Source organism: Hyaena hyaena, unplaced genomic scaffold, assembly GCF_003009895.1.
Source record: "Hyaena hyaena isolate Hyena2069 unplaced genomic scaffold, ASM300989v1 scaffold_372, whole genome shotgun sequence".
Classification (NCBI taxonomy): domain Eukaryota; kingdom Metazoa; phylum Chordata; class Mammalia; order Carnivora; family Hyaenidae; genus Hyaena; species Hyaena hyaena.
The window spans coordinates 889551-905734 of record NW_024081004.1 but is presented as its reverse complement, the minus strand read 5'-3'; the positions used below and the strand labels follow the sequence as shown (position 1 = coordinate 905734).

General features: G+C 33.4%; 1 protein-coding gene across 2 annotated transcripts in view; it reads right to left on the bottom strand.

Annotated features, from left to right (window-relative positions):
* The window catches only part of NIPBL (NIPBL cohesin loading factor), a 199048-nt gene that overhangs the window by 105725 nt on the left and 77139 nt on the right, over positions 1–16184 (bottom strand). For both annotated transcript variants that reach the window (XM_039250518.1, XM_039250519.1), the window contains exons 2-6: positions 12047–12189; positions 9164–9329; positions 6692–6819; positions 3658–3757; positions 2739–2890 (exon numbers count right to left, since the gene is read on the bottom strand). In XM_039250518.1, the coding sequence (XP_039106449.1) occupies positions 2739–2890; positions 3658–3757; positions 6692–6819; positions 9164–9329; positions 12047–12110 (610 nt within the window). In that variant the 5' untranslated portion in view covers positions 12111–12189. The remainder of the gene's footprint in view (positions 1–2738; positions 2891–3657; positions 3758–6691; positions 6820–9163; positions 9330–12046; positions 12190–16184) is intronic.

Below are 16184 nucleotides of genomic sequence, written 5' to 3'. Positions count from 1 at the left end.
GAGAGAGAGAGAGAGAGAGAGAGAGAGAGAGAGAGAGAGAGAGAGAGAGAGAATCTCAAGCAGGCTCCTGCTCAGTGTCGAGCCGAATGCGGAGCCAAATCCTACAACTCTGGAATCATGACCCAAGCCAAAATCAGGAGTCAGACGCTCAACCAATTGAGCCACACAGGCACTCTCAGCCATGTTTTCTTAAAATTTTATGACTTAAAAGACAAACATGTAAACAGTTGATGCATCGAGAACATTTTTGCTATAGATGATCTAGGAATTCAACTAAAATTTCAAAATATCTAGCCAATCAACCTAACATGATTTATTAAATAATCCATTCTTACATACTGATTTTAAAATGCCATCTTTAGATGGCATCTTCAGTTCTCTTTGTTAGACTATGTCTAGCTAATTCATTATGCAAAAGGGAAATTAGAAAATCACCATTTTCCAATGACCAATATAAAAGCTGATAAGATAAGAATCATTACTGGATCCTAAACACTTTAGGTAAAAAGTTAATGGGAAAAAGGATATTTACATGATCTTAAAGTATGTCCTACAGATTAGTAATTGCAAAAGAAAAAATAAAGCACTTTCACAAAGAGATGATATGGTCATCACTTAAACATCACCAATCATGAGACCACTTGATAATTCATGCCTTCTAAAGTGATGCAATATAAAGTGCATAACATTACTTATCTACTACGCTTACCAAGAAATAGAACTAGAATAAACCTTTAAAAATAACTTCTAATTGATAGGACATACAGGTAATACACAAGCAAACTAAACAGTAAGGAAACGATGAATCTGGATTATAGGGTATTCTATAACAATAGTACACAGACTTCAAAAGAAATCTAAAAATTAATGTCATGGAGGAAAATGGTATGGACCATTTTAGATTAAAAGAATCAAAAGCTAAGTAAAAATGAAATACAATACATGAGATACTAGATTAGATCATATCTTAAAAAGAAAAAAAGGTTATGAAAGATATATTTGGGACAACTGGTGAAAACTGAATATAGACCTGATGTTAAATACCACAGAACTGTTCTTAATTTTTTTAGAGGTAAATTAATACATTTAGTGTTTACATAATTTCCTTCCTAGCAATTTTATTTAATGGCAAAGAATTATTCCTGTTGATAAAGGGGTTCACTGTGCTCATCCTTCAGCTTTTCTGTATGGCTAAAATTTTTACAACATAAGGTTGAAAAAAAAAAGTTTTAAATGTTACCTTCCACATACTCTAAATTCCCATATGTATTTGCCTTATTTCTGGATTCTTTGCTCTCCCATTTACCTATCCATTTGTTTCTTACCACATTACATTTTCTTATTAACCTTAATATCTAGGTGGGATTAATCCCTGAATAACATTTCTAGTTGCTCAAATATCTGAGAATTTCCAAGAAATGACTCATTACTGAATAGGCAGATGTTCAAATCATATTTTTCTTCTGAAAAAGCTGGATTTATCTTTTTTTTTTTTAATTTTTTTTTTAAATGTTTTATTTATTTCTAGCAGAGAGAGAGAGACAGCGTGAGCAGGGGAGGGTCAGAGAGAGAGGGAGTCACAGACTCTGAAATAGGCTCCAGGCTCTGAGCTGGCAGTCAGCACAGAGCCCGACGCGGGGCTCGAACCCACGAACCGCGAAATCATGACCTAAGCGAAAGTCGGACGCTTAACCGACTAAGCCACCCAGGCGCCCTTGGATTTATCTTATTTTAAAAAAGAATACTAATCAGAGTAAAAACTTATGTTCTTTCCTACACATACGAATGTGTATGTGGATATTTCCATAAGAAACAAATGCATCCTTTTAACATTTTCCTTTCATTACCGTTAAAATGTTCTTCATATCTTTGTGTGCCAGAGTATACTAATATTTTATAATTATCACGAACCCATATAATAAATACATACTTATGTTCAGCACTCACACTGAAGTCTAATTTTAGAGGTGTCTATTCCAAATATGTGATCCGCCTCTAGTTGTCCCTCGAATTAGTGTATGCAATAATCTCAACCTAGTATTTCATTATCTAGCTTTGGGAAATCAGAAGTTGGTGGTTTTGAGCGATGACTAAATTAAAAGTTTATAAGTTGAAATGTTTATAAAAGACATTTGATTCTATGTATAACAGAAAAGAAGAATACACACAGGAAGTAATAATTGACTGCAAATGTTAAAAATCTGTTATTTACAGGGGGCAAAAATATGGGTACTTGTTAACAGTCTCTTCAATTTTTTAAAATTTCTCAAAAAAAGTTTAAATTTATACTATTAAAAAAATTATTTAGAAGCCAGGACATTCATCCCAAGGCAATATAACCTTAAAAGATATTATCAGCTGATTTTCATTGAGAACTAACTAGTAATGTAATCCTAGAGATTTTGCATCTAAATTTATTAACTTTCTCTACAAGTACTGTATTTCCTTTATAGTAAAATTTTCACACCATGTATACTTTACCAATTAAAACATAATTCTCTTTGGCTTAGTGCTACGTAAGAAGAAAGCCCAACTTTAAAAAATTTCCTAATTTTATAACTAGATACACTCAGTTGTATAATAACCTAATCCAAAGAGTCATGTGACAGGATCCTTTTATCTCTCAAATGATGAATTTTAGGGTACTGTTTTAGTCTGTATTTTTAAAACTATGAAAAGAAAAAACAAATTTGCTTGAATTACAGGCACCCCCTGTAGATGATTAACCAACTTCTTACCTTGCTGTATCTGTGGATGTGTTGTATAACTTGAAGGATGGGAGTATGGCATGTATCCTGCAGGGCTTTGTGGGGCATATGGACTAGGCACTGGGCTATTTTGTTGTGGCATAAATCTGTTCCCAGAGCTTGTCTGTGGTGGCACAAACCGGCTAAAAACCAAAATCCAAATAAACAATATCAGGAAATGAAATAAATATGCTATTCCTGAAAATTTCATGGTCAAAATTCTCAAAACCCTGATTTGTATAAAACAATACCTATGCAAACAGAAAATTATGAAAAGTAGAGAATATAAAATTTATCCATGACTGATAGTCTAAGAGTTAAACTAAACCAGTAATTAATTTCACTTGCATAAAAGTATCCCTCTATTTAAAATAGTCATGCTCCCTAAATTCTACTCTATAAATTTTCTTATCTGAAACACATTATTATTAGTAGTAGTAATAGTAACATATATATATATTTTTTAAAGGGAGAGAGAGAGAGAATGTGAGCAAGGGAGAGGGGCAGAGGGATAGAGAGACAGAATCTTAAGCAGGTCCACAGTCAGTACCAAGTCCAATGCAGGGCTTGATCCCACTACCCCAGATCATGACCTGAGCTGAAATCAAGAGTCAGACGCTCAACCAACTGAGGCACCCAGGTGCCTCTCAAACACATTATTTAACATGTTTTTTCGTCTGTATAAAATTAAGTTACTAAGATGGTAGCTACTTCAATTGGTATATTAGAGCATTTCTGCATATAACATTTTAAGACAAATGTTTCTGTGACTTACTATTTAAGGCTAAGCATTTCAACTTTTTAACTACATATAATTCACTTTTATCTAACTGTATGTATACAGCATAAATTCACTCACAAGCATGCTCATCACCGAAAACAGTACTTAATAAAATGATGCATATATTACCTGGAAGGGCTATGTGAGATAGTGGTTTGTTGATAATTGGAAGATGCAGGACTACTGTGCATGGAATTCTGAGAAAGTTTATACTGAGGCATCATCATTCCTACACAACACATAAAAAAGGGAAAACGTTATTTCCATTTAGTGGTAAAGTATACTTTAAATGATTTAAAGGAATTGCTCTATCACAAACATTCAAAAGTTCTTTGTTTTCCTTTTTTTGATTCACAGGTTCATTGTGAAGAGCAAAATAGAGAAACTAACTTTCAAGCACAACCAATTTTACCAAAACATCCTTTTACCATATAACTAATGCAGGACCAGAGATAGAGATTTTTAAAAAAATTCTACTTGCTTGCTTAATGTCCTATCATCTATCCTTAAAATTGAAAGAACCTTTATAAGTCACCTTATGTAACCCCTGACCAAATACTACATAATTCCTTCCTTTCTATAAAAATAGGTCCTTGGGTGGTTTTTCCATTACATAGTATACTTTATTACATACATCCCCAGTCTTCAGGAGCTTCACTTCATGCTCTTTGTTTCACTGAGATTCAGACCTCAGTTTTTTTTGTTTGTTTGTTTTTTTGTTTTTTTTACAAATAGTTCAGACCTCAGTTTTAAAAAGTACTACTTTACTGAGGGGCCCAAAGTTTGAGTTGCTGCAATTTTCATCTGAATGTTTTGAAACAAAACAGAATGCTCCTATTCTTTCTTCTATAATAATTCTTTGCCACATAGTAAGGATTGAATGAATATTTGATTAAAGAATGAAAATGTGAGGATAGCTTTCAGATTTTCATATTTCTTTTCAAGCTAGATTCTTTTCAAGCTTATTTCCTTCAATTATTACCCAGTGGCATTTTGTTAAAAGGAGATGCAAAAAAAAAGAAAATCAGTTATTTAGACATTTTAAAATCAAAGATAAAAATCTATGATTAATCCTGAACTTTCTTATGATATGTATAGCCAATCTTTTTGGGAGCTTCACACATCATATTGTATTCCCAAATTCCACTTCCTGATATTGATATGAAAAGTGTCTTTTACTAGAAACATTCCAACAGAAGCTACATGTTCATTTGCCTGGAATACTTCAGAAGGGATTTGAGCTCCTAAGACGGTAGTTGAATAAGATGAGGGCTCAAAATTACCTGAAAATCCATCACTAATAGTGTGCTTTCTTTTGTATGTAGTCTAAATTACCTTCTGAGCCTTCTCTTCCAATTCAAATTCAGTAGTAAGTCATGTGTTCCATAGCTTAGTAATTTAATTACTATAATTATTGCTGATTTTTTTTTTTTTTTTTTTGAGAGGGAGGGCAATCCTCTATGAGATTGAAGTTAAAAAATGTTTCCCCTGAATTAACAGTCTGGAAAAAACGGGATTACTAGTTTGAAAGCAATGGTTTTATTTAAAAAAAAAGGAGTGGGGCAAATAAATTTCTAATAGTCCTTTATGATTATCTCAAAGCTCCAAACGACTATGAATAAACTGATTTGCATATTATTAAATTTTCTTCATATGTGTGACTCACATTTATATTTAGCAATCAGGAATCACCTTTCTAAATCTTAAAGCCAAATATTGCCAGGGAAACACTTAGGAAAAAAAAAATCACAACACACAATGTGCCAATTCATTTTTTAATGTTAGTTTGTCTTCACAAAGTATGATATGGAGAAATTAACATTTTGGGTTACAATGTAAGTGTATGTAGTATACAATATAAAATGTGTGATTTAAAGGTGAATACTCTAAAAGCTTTTTATTAGAGTGATTTACTACCCAAATTAAATATTTAAAAATATGTTACAAAATGTAGTACAAATAGCTTTGGAAGACTTCCTTTATTCAATTTTATATCCACTCGCATCATCGTATACTTAATGCTCTTATCCTGTAAATTTTTCTTCCAATCAATGATCTCTCCTTATTTTCTTTCATTGTAACCCCCTTCCAAGGCATTTGTAATTCTAGATTTACTTTCACCATTCCTAGCTGTCTTTTCCTACTGTGATCTAGTTTCTTGGTTCTAGTGAAGACATAGTGTCGCCTTGCAGACCTGCCTCAAATTTGCTGAAGAGGAGTTTGGACAAAGGCACTTCCGTGGGCTCAACCTGGGGAATGGACAGTAACTATGCAACTGCTTTAAAAACACAATTCACACACCAATACATAAAATTAACAAATACTATTTAAAAAACAAGACAAAACTAGGAAATGGAATGGAGGTACTGTCAAGAAATCTGGCAATATTCTTGAATATGATTCATCAGTTAATTAAGTTGGACCTTCCTGAGCTGAGGCCAGGAAGGCTGACCTTCCTGAGGCCAAACTATTGCCTTCTAGCTATTTTAATCTTGAGAGCCAAATAAGTATGTGGGCATGCCAGACTCAAATGCTCCTGGGTACTCCTTGAATACATAAAAATTATATCTACACTGAATCTTTATGCTTCTTATAATATTTATTATATTATTATACTATATGCTTTTTATAATATTTATTATAAATAGTTTTTTCCTTAATAATTATAATCCTACTTTTCTGTTGCTAAGGCAACAGAAGTGTTAAATCAACTGCTACATAACTATGAATGTAATCACCATCAGTACTAAAACTAATCCCTGTTATAATTATTTATATAAGTACTGCATGTTGAAAAGCTTGGCAAGTACTTTTATTATTTGATTAATGAAAAGACTCCTTTTATATCAGTTCCATGATTTTCTGAAATAAAAAAAGACTTCTAAAGCTCTCTGAGTAAATGAATGCATTCTGAAATATCTAACAAAATACACCTTAGCTCTGTCTAATTTTCAAGGAATTTAGTTATATATTAAACTTCAAGAATATTAACATTCATTTAGTTTCCTTCTTATTCTTTTGGCTTGATTCAAAGTATCAACACAGCATTCTTAGATGATAGTCTACCTTATTAAAGGAGACACTTGACTTTAATTACATGTGAAACAATCTCTGATAGAAGACCTACAAAAAATAGAGTATGAAATTCAATTAAAAACCTTACCACTCTGTACATATCTGTTCTGCATACTTTTCTCCCTGAAAACATTAGGACTCCTTGCCAGGACAGCCTGCAACAAGACTGGTATGTCGCCTTCTGGATCATCACTGCCAAGGTTATCTTTCAACTCTCTGGGATTAAAAAAACAAATGTCAAAAATGAAAAGAGTGATTAAGAATTCCCTATTCTACATTAGTTAGACAGAAATTCATTAGTGAAATTCAGAAAGGACTGAGGTAGAACATCAAGAATTTGTGGGATATAAAAAAAATTCACAAAAGATGTCCAACAATTTCATGGATTTTTGAAGACACTATTCCTGGAAGAAACAGAATTATCAAAAATGACAAGGAGAAGTTCTTCTAAGGACAACTGTTTTTTCCCATTTTTATTTTAAACGGGGAAAGAGGCCCAAAACATTTTATGGAACTATTAGTTTACTTAAAAATGTTCACATTAGTGAACTCCTGGATGGCTCAGTCGGTTAAGCATTTTGCTCTCGGTTTCAGCACCACTCTGACTTGGAATTCTCTCCTTCTCTTTCTGCCCCCATGCTCCTGCTCTGGCTCTCTCTTAAAATATGTAAGGAAACTTAAAAAAGTGTTCACATTAGTTTCAAAGTAGAAAACAGAGACTGCTCTATTCAAAATAATGGAAGGTACAGAGATGATAATTATGCATAGAAGTTGGTAGCTGGGCTTAGAATATATTTTCTCTCTTATATTTGAGTATGGGTGAGTCTGCCTTTCTGAGAATGTCCTCTGAATGAAATACTGTTACCATACTGATTTAGACAAGACCCAGAGATTATGTAATTTTTCCACCTAATATTATCTTCTTCTCAAGTCATCAGTGAGCAAAAAAACCAAAAAACCAACAAAACAAAATACCAAGTAAATATGGATAGTTGCAATTTTCAATAAACTTGAAAGCAAGTGCCAAATTAAATTTACAACTATGGAACAGAAATGATTGAATTAAATACAGGCAGTGTTTTTCACTTTACATTCTACATATCTCTGTTCTGCTCATTAAACCTAATAAGAGAGATTTATAAAGATGGTGTCCAATGATAAATTTCAATGAATTTCTGGAGGCAATCTTAAGGCGGCTCTCCATAAAATAAATCCTAACTGTATATGTGCTATTTCCCTTACCTTTTAAAATATTTGGTGGTAAATATTTGGTGGTAATATTATTTAGATCTATAATATGTATAGATCTAAAAAGTGACAAAATATTTAGTCACTGTTGAATTTCTGAAGTGACAAAATATTATCATTAGACTTCCTTCTGATTTTACCAACAATTTCTCAGTTTCCCCATCAGAAAATTCACATGTATATTACCTTAAGATTCATCAACTTTAAAAATGGCTTCAAAGTATGCAGTGTATCTAATAACAAAGACCTCTCCATTATAATGTGTTTTATTCTCATAAATAATCTTAAAAAGAAAAATTAAAGTTGGAAAGGATACATGAGTACCACTGTATAGTGAGATGTGAAGGAATAAGAGAAATGTAACTTATTTTTAAAGATTTGTTAAAAAAAAAAAAAGTTTATTTGTTTCTGAGAGAGTGAGGAGGGGAGGGGCAGAGAGCAGGGAAAGAGGATTTGAAGCTGGCTCTGTGCTGACAGCAGAGAACCCCAGGCAGGGCTCAAACTCATGAACTGGGAGATCAGGACCTGAGCCAAAGTTGGACACTTACCAACTGAGACACCCAGGTGCTCCTAAAAGATTTTATTTTTAAGTAATCTCTAAACCTGAGATAGAGTATCTATCACCCACTTTATACCCAAATAAAGTGGGGCTCAAATTTACAATCCCAAGATCAAGAGTCACGTGCTCTATAGACTGAGCCAGGCAGATTCCCCAAGAGATTTAACTTTTTATAAATTTTTGTGTTAAGACATTATCAGTATGTACAAGTTTTATAGTAAAAACTTTTTTAAAGTATACTCATATACAAAGATATTATAAATAAGCTATATAACTTAAGTTTACATTATTTTAAAAAGTCTGCTGTGTGAAAATAAACACTTATGATGGTATGATAAATCCTGGGAAAAATTACTCCCAATTTTGTAGTAGCCATCCATGGAGTCAGTCCTTGAGTTTTGGTTAACTTCTCAAGGAAAGCATGTGAGCCTATTCCAAATAAAGCTACCAGTATAGTCCCTAGTGCTTGGGAATTCTAATCACTTTAGCAATACAAGGGGGAGACAGCTTCTTGAGCAACTTTAGACCTCCCTACACAGACCCATCTTGTTGAACCAAGATTATTCCAAAAGAGTTGAAAGATCTTCACAGAGTTCCACGGGTCTATTTATAAATCTTACCATAAGGCTCCCCTGGATATTCACATATTTTAAAATTAAACTATCTATGTAAATTTTCTGAAACAAAGAGTAAAACCAGGAATACTGACTCTCTTAGTAAGACCAAAACTTTTCACTTTTAAATTATACTTACATGTGATCTGTTGATACCTGGTTGAGGCTATGGACAAGCTGTGAAACCAAATTATCATCCCTACAGGCCAAAAGGCAGTTCACCTCTTCTGCTATTCGTGCATTAAAGAGAAGGCTCTTTGTAGTTGTAGCAGGTAAAGGGGATGGAAGAGGCAGCTGGTTCAGGACTATTTGGAATAAAATCAGATTATTAGAAACTGACTGCAAGAAGTCTCTTTACAATATCTGCTTACAAATATTCTGATTAAACACAAGTTATAAGTATTAATGTGACAAATTATTAAAAGGCATTCTGCTTCTCTCCCAATCAACTCTATTAAAACCCTGAAACATCACTTGGGCAATAACAGATTTTATTACTAAGACTAAAACTCAAATCCTTTATATGTGTGATTTTTCATATCTTAAAATTTTTATTCACTTAATAAATGAATAAAGTAGCCAAAACAAGTAGTGTTAAAAAGTAACTTCTAAGAATTGAGAATACATTAATTAATCTCATTTATTTTTGCTTCTAAGATTTATCAGAATCACTAGTAATCTCACATAAATAAACCAAGTAATAATACCCAACTCTTCAAGGAATATGTTTTTAAAAAGTTTGAGTATATATAAAAAATAAATAGCTCACTTTAGCAGAAGAACATTCATAGAATAAGGATTCTGGAAGAAGCCAAACATCTAAGGAATTCTATCAATTATAAATTTCTAAATAAATAGTTTTCTCTTCATTCTAGTGTAACAGCAAAAAAAGGATACAATTGTTTCTATAGTAGTTTAAATTCAGCTATTTACAGTCTTTTCACATAACGGAAATCTGTTCATTTGTTTAAAGTAAAAGTTAAGAAAGTTAACTAAAGTATATTTGTTTTTGGCTTAATTTCTAATCACCTATACAATGTAATTATCAGGCTATTCAGCCCCAATGGCTAATAACAGGTTTTTATTAATAAAAACACAGGAAACAAATTATTAATAATAAGGATTTACTGGGGAAGCTTTTAAAATATAAGGTACAGGTGAGAGAATAGGGAGAACAAACAAAAATAAATCCCTGGCAGTATATCTGACTTGGTACTCCTAGATATTACATGTGTTTATATCTTACCTACAACAAAGCAAAGACAAAAACTAAAGACAGTTTCACAAGTTTTCTTACCTGAGTTATCCTACTCCACCAGGTACTTTCTTATCTTAGACTTCATAAACTAGCCATGTTACTTTCCTAACCTCAAAGCTATCAGTCTTTAACTATTTTACCCCAATAAAACAAGCCAGAAATTAACAACAGAAAAACAGTATTAAGGGACTACTGAACACAGATAAAAGTGCATAAGAGACTCTTTAATACAGAGAACAAACAAACTGAGGGTTGCTGAAGGGAAGGTGGGCTGTGGGGGGCAGGTTAAATGGGTGATGGGCATTAAGGAGGGCGCTTTTAGCATGAGCACTGAGGTACTGTATGTAAGATATGAATCACTGGGTTCTACTCCTGAAGGCACGACTACACTATATGTTAACTTGAATTTAAATAAACACCACCACCACCACCACCACCACCACCACCACCACCACCACCACCAATGGGGAAACAAGTATGGAAATCTCAACAGTTATTAAAACTACGCCTCAACTAGAAATGAGCTGGGGCCAACCACAAAAACAAAAATGAAACATTTCTTGAAGTTATCTTCTCATAGTTCCTTTATTTTAAAGCCCCAAAGTTTGAATAATGCAATGTCCTCACCTTCTACCCTTCTCTCTCCTGTCTCTTTTTCAGACAGGATGACATGTGGACTGACACTGTAGGTAGCTTTTTGCACCATTACTCAGGGACTAAGAATTAGAGTCAAAGTTAGCTTTTGTAAGAATGAGTCCCTAAAAATTGTGTTACACTAAGTAAATCTCAAAAGAATGATGAACAACTGACGAATGGATCAAGAAGATGTGGTTTATCTATACGAAAAATACTACATGGCAATGAGAAAGAATGAAATCTGGCCATGTGTAGCAACATGGATGGAACTTGAGGGTGTTATGCTGAGTGAAATAAGTCAGGCAGAGAAGGATAGATACCATATGTTTGCACATATAGATGGATTAGGAGGAACTTAACGGAGGAACATGGGAGAGAAGAATGGGAAAAATAGTTGGGGAGAAGGAGGGAGGCAAACCATGAGAGACTCTTGAATGCTGAGAACACACTGAGGGCAGATGGGGTGGGGAGAGGGGAAGGGGGTGATGGGCATAGAGGAGGGCACTTATGGGGATGAACACTGGGTGTTATATGGAAACCAATTTGACAACAAACTATTAAAAAAAAAAAGAATGATGAAGTTCTTTGAAGTTAAATGTTCAGATAATATGGGCTGCTGATATCTATGACAAACTCCAAGAGACAACTGAAAATGACATCCAAATTGACATCACTAAGAAATTAGATAAAGTCAGGCTATCAATCTTTCTTCTCCAAAGGGCAGTTTCTGTTACCATTTCTAGAAATGCTTTTTTTAAAGTCTATATTTGTTCCTATATGCAAATCTATTCTTCTTCAGTTTTGATATTTTTTTAATGCTTTGTCTCATCTTCTTTGGTCCTTACTTTTGCATTTATTCCTTTATCATATAAGAGCTTTAAACAAATGCCACCATTTCTTAACTGGTCATTAGGATGAAACAGAAATTTAGGTCTTATCTACTAGCTGACTACTCTAATTTTGTTACTTTCGCAAGCATGCCAAAGGAAATAATGATATCTGTCATTAAAATGTTTAAATCTTAAATAATTTATGACAACTACAAATAATTTTTTTCCTACAGTCTCTCTTAAAAGATCACTGTTAACACAAAAGAGAACACAGATTAGATAAAATGACCAAACTTACGGTCTGTGAGACTAGCAATCCCCGCAAGAGTAGTGATGGGGACATGGGGCATATCCCCATTCATCCTGAAGTTCTGGAATGGCGTTGCCTATAAAAGTACTTAGTTCAGGTGCCAGCTGTCATTACTTCCCATTTCCCAAACACTGCAACAGAAAACAATTATTTATAAAAATATGTAAAATATAACACTATTAGGGAAATACCGATAAAAAATAAGATTTTCTGCTTTCCTTGTTTGCCAGTCTATACAACAATAATACTTATCATTCATTTGTACTTACATCAAGCATTGCAAAGTGCTTTGCATACATTAACTAATTTAGTTCTCACAACAACAATATAAAGTAGATACTATTATTTTCTGTATTTTACTGATCAGGATATTAACTTACAGGGAGTTTAAAGTAACTTGTGGAGGAAAGATTAGAATCCAAGCAATCTGGCTCAATAGTCTGTGTAATCAGTAGGCTATATTACTAACCTTGGATACTCAATTTTAACAAGTACTGTAATTCTTTTTAAAAAGTGTTTATTTATTTTTGAGACAGGGAGAGACAGAGTGTGAGCCGGGGAAGGGCAGAGACAGAGAGGGAGACACAGAATCTGAAACAGGTTCCAGGCTCTGAGCTGTCAGCACAGAACCCGATGCAGGGCTTGAACCCACAAACTGTGAGATCATGACCTGAGCTGAAGTTGGATGCTTAACTAACTGAGCCACCCAGGCGCCCCAACAAGTACTGTAATTCTTTTCCACATCATAAATACATTAAAATCTAGCTGGTGCCTTGACTTTCTAATTAGGTTTATCACTACTCTTCTACATAAACCATCCTCTTCAAACAAGCTGATCAGATCATCTTGAATCCACCTTATGTTTTTTGCATTTTTATTTCCTTCTATATCTCCTTACCTAGGTAGCCCATCTGTACTTTAGTCCAATTCTTATTAATTCTTACAGATCTAGGACAAGTTCCCACTACTTGATAAAACCTCACACAAATTCAGCTAAAAGCTTTACCTTAATCTGACTTTCACTTATAACACTTATAGCCCAATATACTTTTGTAGATAATTATATATTCCTTTGTGACACTTTTTTGAAACTTGTCTTGTTTCATCCTTATAGAATTGCTTCATGTTAATGTACTTACCTTGCTTTCCCAATTATCACTACATGCTTCTTAATACTAACCAATCCCATAATTAATACACAACCCACAAAGGACAGAGAAATACGTCAACATTTTAACATTCCTATACAATGACTTCATTGAACTTACTCAGTTTTTATGATGCAATTCTGTGTCTATGTGTATAGACCTTCTGTTAAATTCCTGAACATGTTTTCTAATTCTGTTCAGTGTCCCACAATTTGTCTCATCTTAATTTCACCTTGTGGCTTTTGGAAACTTTAATAGTGTACTTGTGTACGAGCCTTTAATGAAGTACATAATACATTTCAATATGCCCATTAATCAAAGAAAAGCCTTTATTAAATAACTTCATAAACTCATCAGTAAATACAAGTCTACTTCTTATCAACTAAGACATAGTGCTAGAATTGGAAGCTGAATTGTAATTTTCACTTTAAACATTTCTTTTTTGAGGCTGTATTTGCTTGAGCCACTGTTAAGAGAACCTCTAAGTTTTTTGAGTTGCAAACTTCAAAACAGTGAAATGATATAACACTTATAACACCTCTTACTCATATATCTTAATGTAACTTTCCAAGTATTTTTTTAATGTAAAGTATACAAGCAGTTAAAATTACAAAATTTTTTCCACAAACACAATTAGAGACATATGTTTAAAGAAATTCATAAAACATGTATGTATGGTTTAATAGATTTATAAAGCAAGCATCCACAGAACGACCATCTAGAAAGTTAGCACCCTAGTTCCAACACAGGTAACAACTACCTTGTCTTTTGGGTAATTTTTTTCCCTTTACAGGTAACAACTATCTTGTCTTTTTAGTACTTATTTTTTCCCCTTACAATTATATCCTTTATACGTATATTCTTTACTAGTAGCCGGCCAAGGAAAACACACTGCTTTCCTTTGCTGAATGACTGATACAAATTTTGCTAGTAGAATCTACTGAAAGGAAATAGCACAGGCAATAGTATAGGAAAGATATAATTATTGGCTATCTTACATTTGTCTTTTGGCTACAATGTGGACTTTTACTCTTTGAAGTTATTAATTTGATTATTTAACAACACTAAAGAAACTGAAGTAAACACTGCAAATCAAGTACTAAAAATTTGTATCAAGTAGTTAAGAAAAAAAATTTTTTTTAATCTGACAGATGTCACCAAAACACAAAATATGATGGATTTTTTTTCTAAGTTTGGGCAATAAAAAAGTTTATGCTTAGTAATTAATGGAAAAAAAGAATTACATGAAAATTATGTATAAAACAGCACAAAAATATCTTGTTATACGACTCATCGTTATAAATGTAAATTGCTATACTCAAACAGATAAGTAACAAGTACCGTATTATTTAATTCAGAGCACAGAAACCAATAAAGAACAATAAGCTAGAGAGTTCTATTGTGGGCTAACCAACTTTATTGTTTGCCTGAATCCCAGGTAACATGTAAAGCAGACCCAATTAATTCCAAGCTGGAGTTTCTTTAGTCTGAAAATGATTTAATTAGGTGCCACATAAGAATTAGGAGATTAATAAACCTAACCACAAGACTGTACTTTTCTTCTTAGTGACATAATAAGGCATGTTAATATTCTGATGTCAGTGAAAACTGGAAGTAAGTGGGGAAAGAAAGGAGAACAACAATGCTTGTTTGGTTTAAAGTGCTTTAGTGCATAGACTGAGTATGTGATTACTGACAAATATTATTTATACCTCACTGCTTAACAATGCTGGTTTCACTGGAAGCCAAGCTTTTGATGAACAGCAGAAGACTTTTGTTAGAAATGGACTTAAATTTTAGCTAAAGTCACAAATGTTGATGAATATGAGTAATTTGTGGAAATAATGCTGCCTATGCTGGAAAGGGACCAGAGTCCATCAAGAAAGAGCATTCCTAGAATTCTAAAAATCAATATGCAGAACTCTAATTTGACATAGCATTTCTGGCTCTGCATTGGCAATGTTTGGTCTACCTGGCTCTGTAAAAAAGTTTCATGTCTTTCATGAAACTGCTGAAACTGAAGCTGAAAGTCATTATCTCTGGGGAATAATGTGTTTAGAATGAAATGGTAACCAAATGGGAAAGATTATAATGAGTGCTTTAAAACTGTCACTTAAGGAAGTACTTTACTCAATTAAAATCTGTGAATGGTGACCAATTAGTAGATTATAAAATAAAATTAGTGGGTTGAGATCAACGTTGAGAGGGATGGAAGGAATATAAATACAAGTTTACACTGTACACTGCTTTGTGACTCCAGGTAAAATGTCTGTGGGTCACCAAGGCAAAGTAGGTTCAAAAGTGCTGACTAAAAGAAATGGAACAGTGAATGAAGAAGCCTACCTCCTAAGTGGTGATAAGAATGCAAAAAAACAATGCATATATATCACTTGGCATACTGCTCTGCATATAATAAGTGATCCAGAAAGTTAGCAGTATTAGTGCTAACTAAAAAAAACATTTAGGAGAACACAGGAGAAAACACAGGTGAATTAGGGGAAAGGGGTCTTTTCAAAAATATACATAATCTTTACTTCTGAAAGCTATATAATAAATTATTATTTGAAATTCCAGTATATATTTCACCATAGTATTACAAATATGTTTATTAGTCCTAGGTATGCCCACCTATAATTACTTAAATGATAAGGTAGCCAAAACAAACTCTGGCAAAGTAGGGAAAAAACCTAACTGTTGTAATACTAAGAACTAAATCAAACACACACACACACACACACAAAACTGAGTAAGAAAACATTTTTATGGCTTATTTTAGAATGGCCTGGTTTAATTAAAATAATTCTTTTTTTTAAAAAAATATCTTTATTTATCTCTAGGGGAGAGAGAGAGAGAGACAGACAGACAGAGTGAGCAGGGGAGGGTCAGAGAGAGAGGGAGATACAGACCTGAAACAGGCTCCAGGCTCCGAGCTGGCAGTCAGCACAGAGCCCGACGCGGGGCCCGAACCCACGAACCGC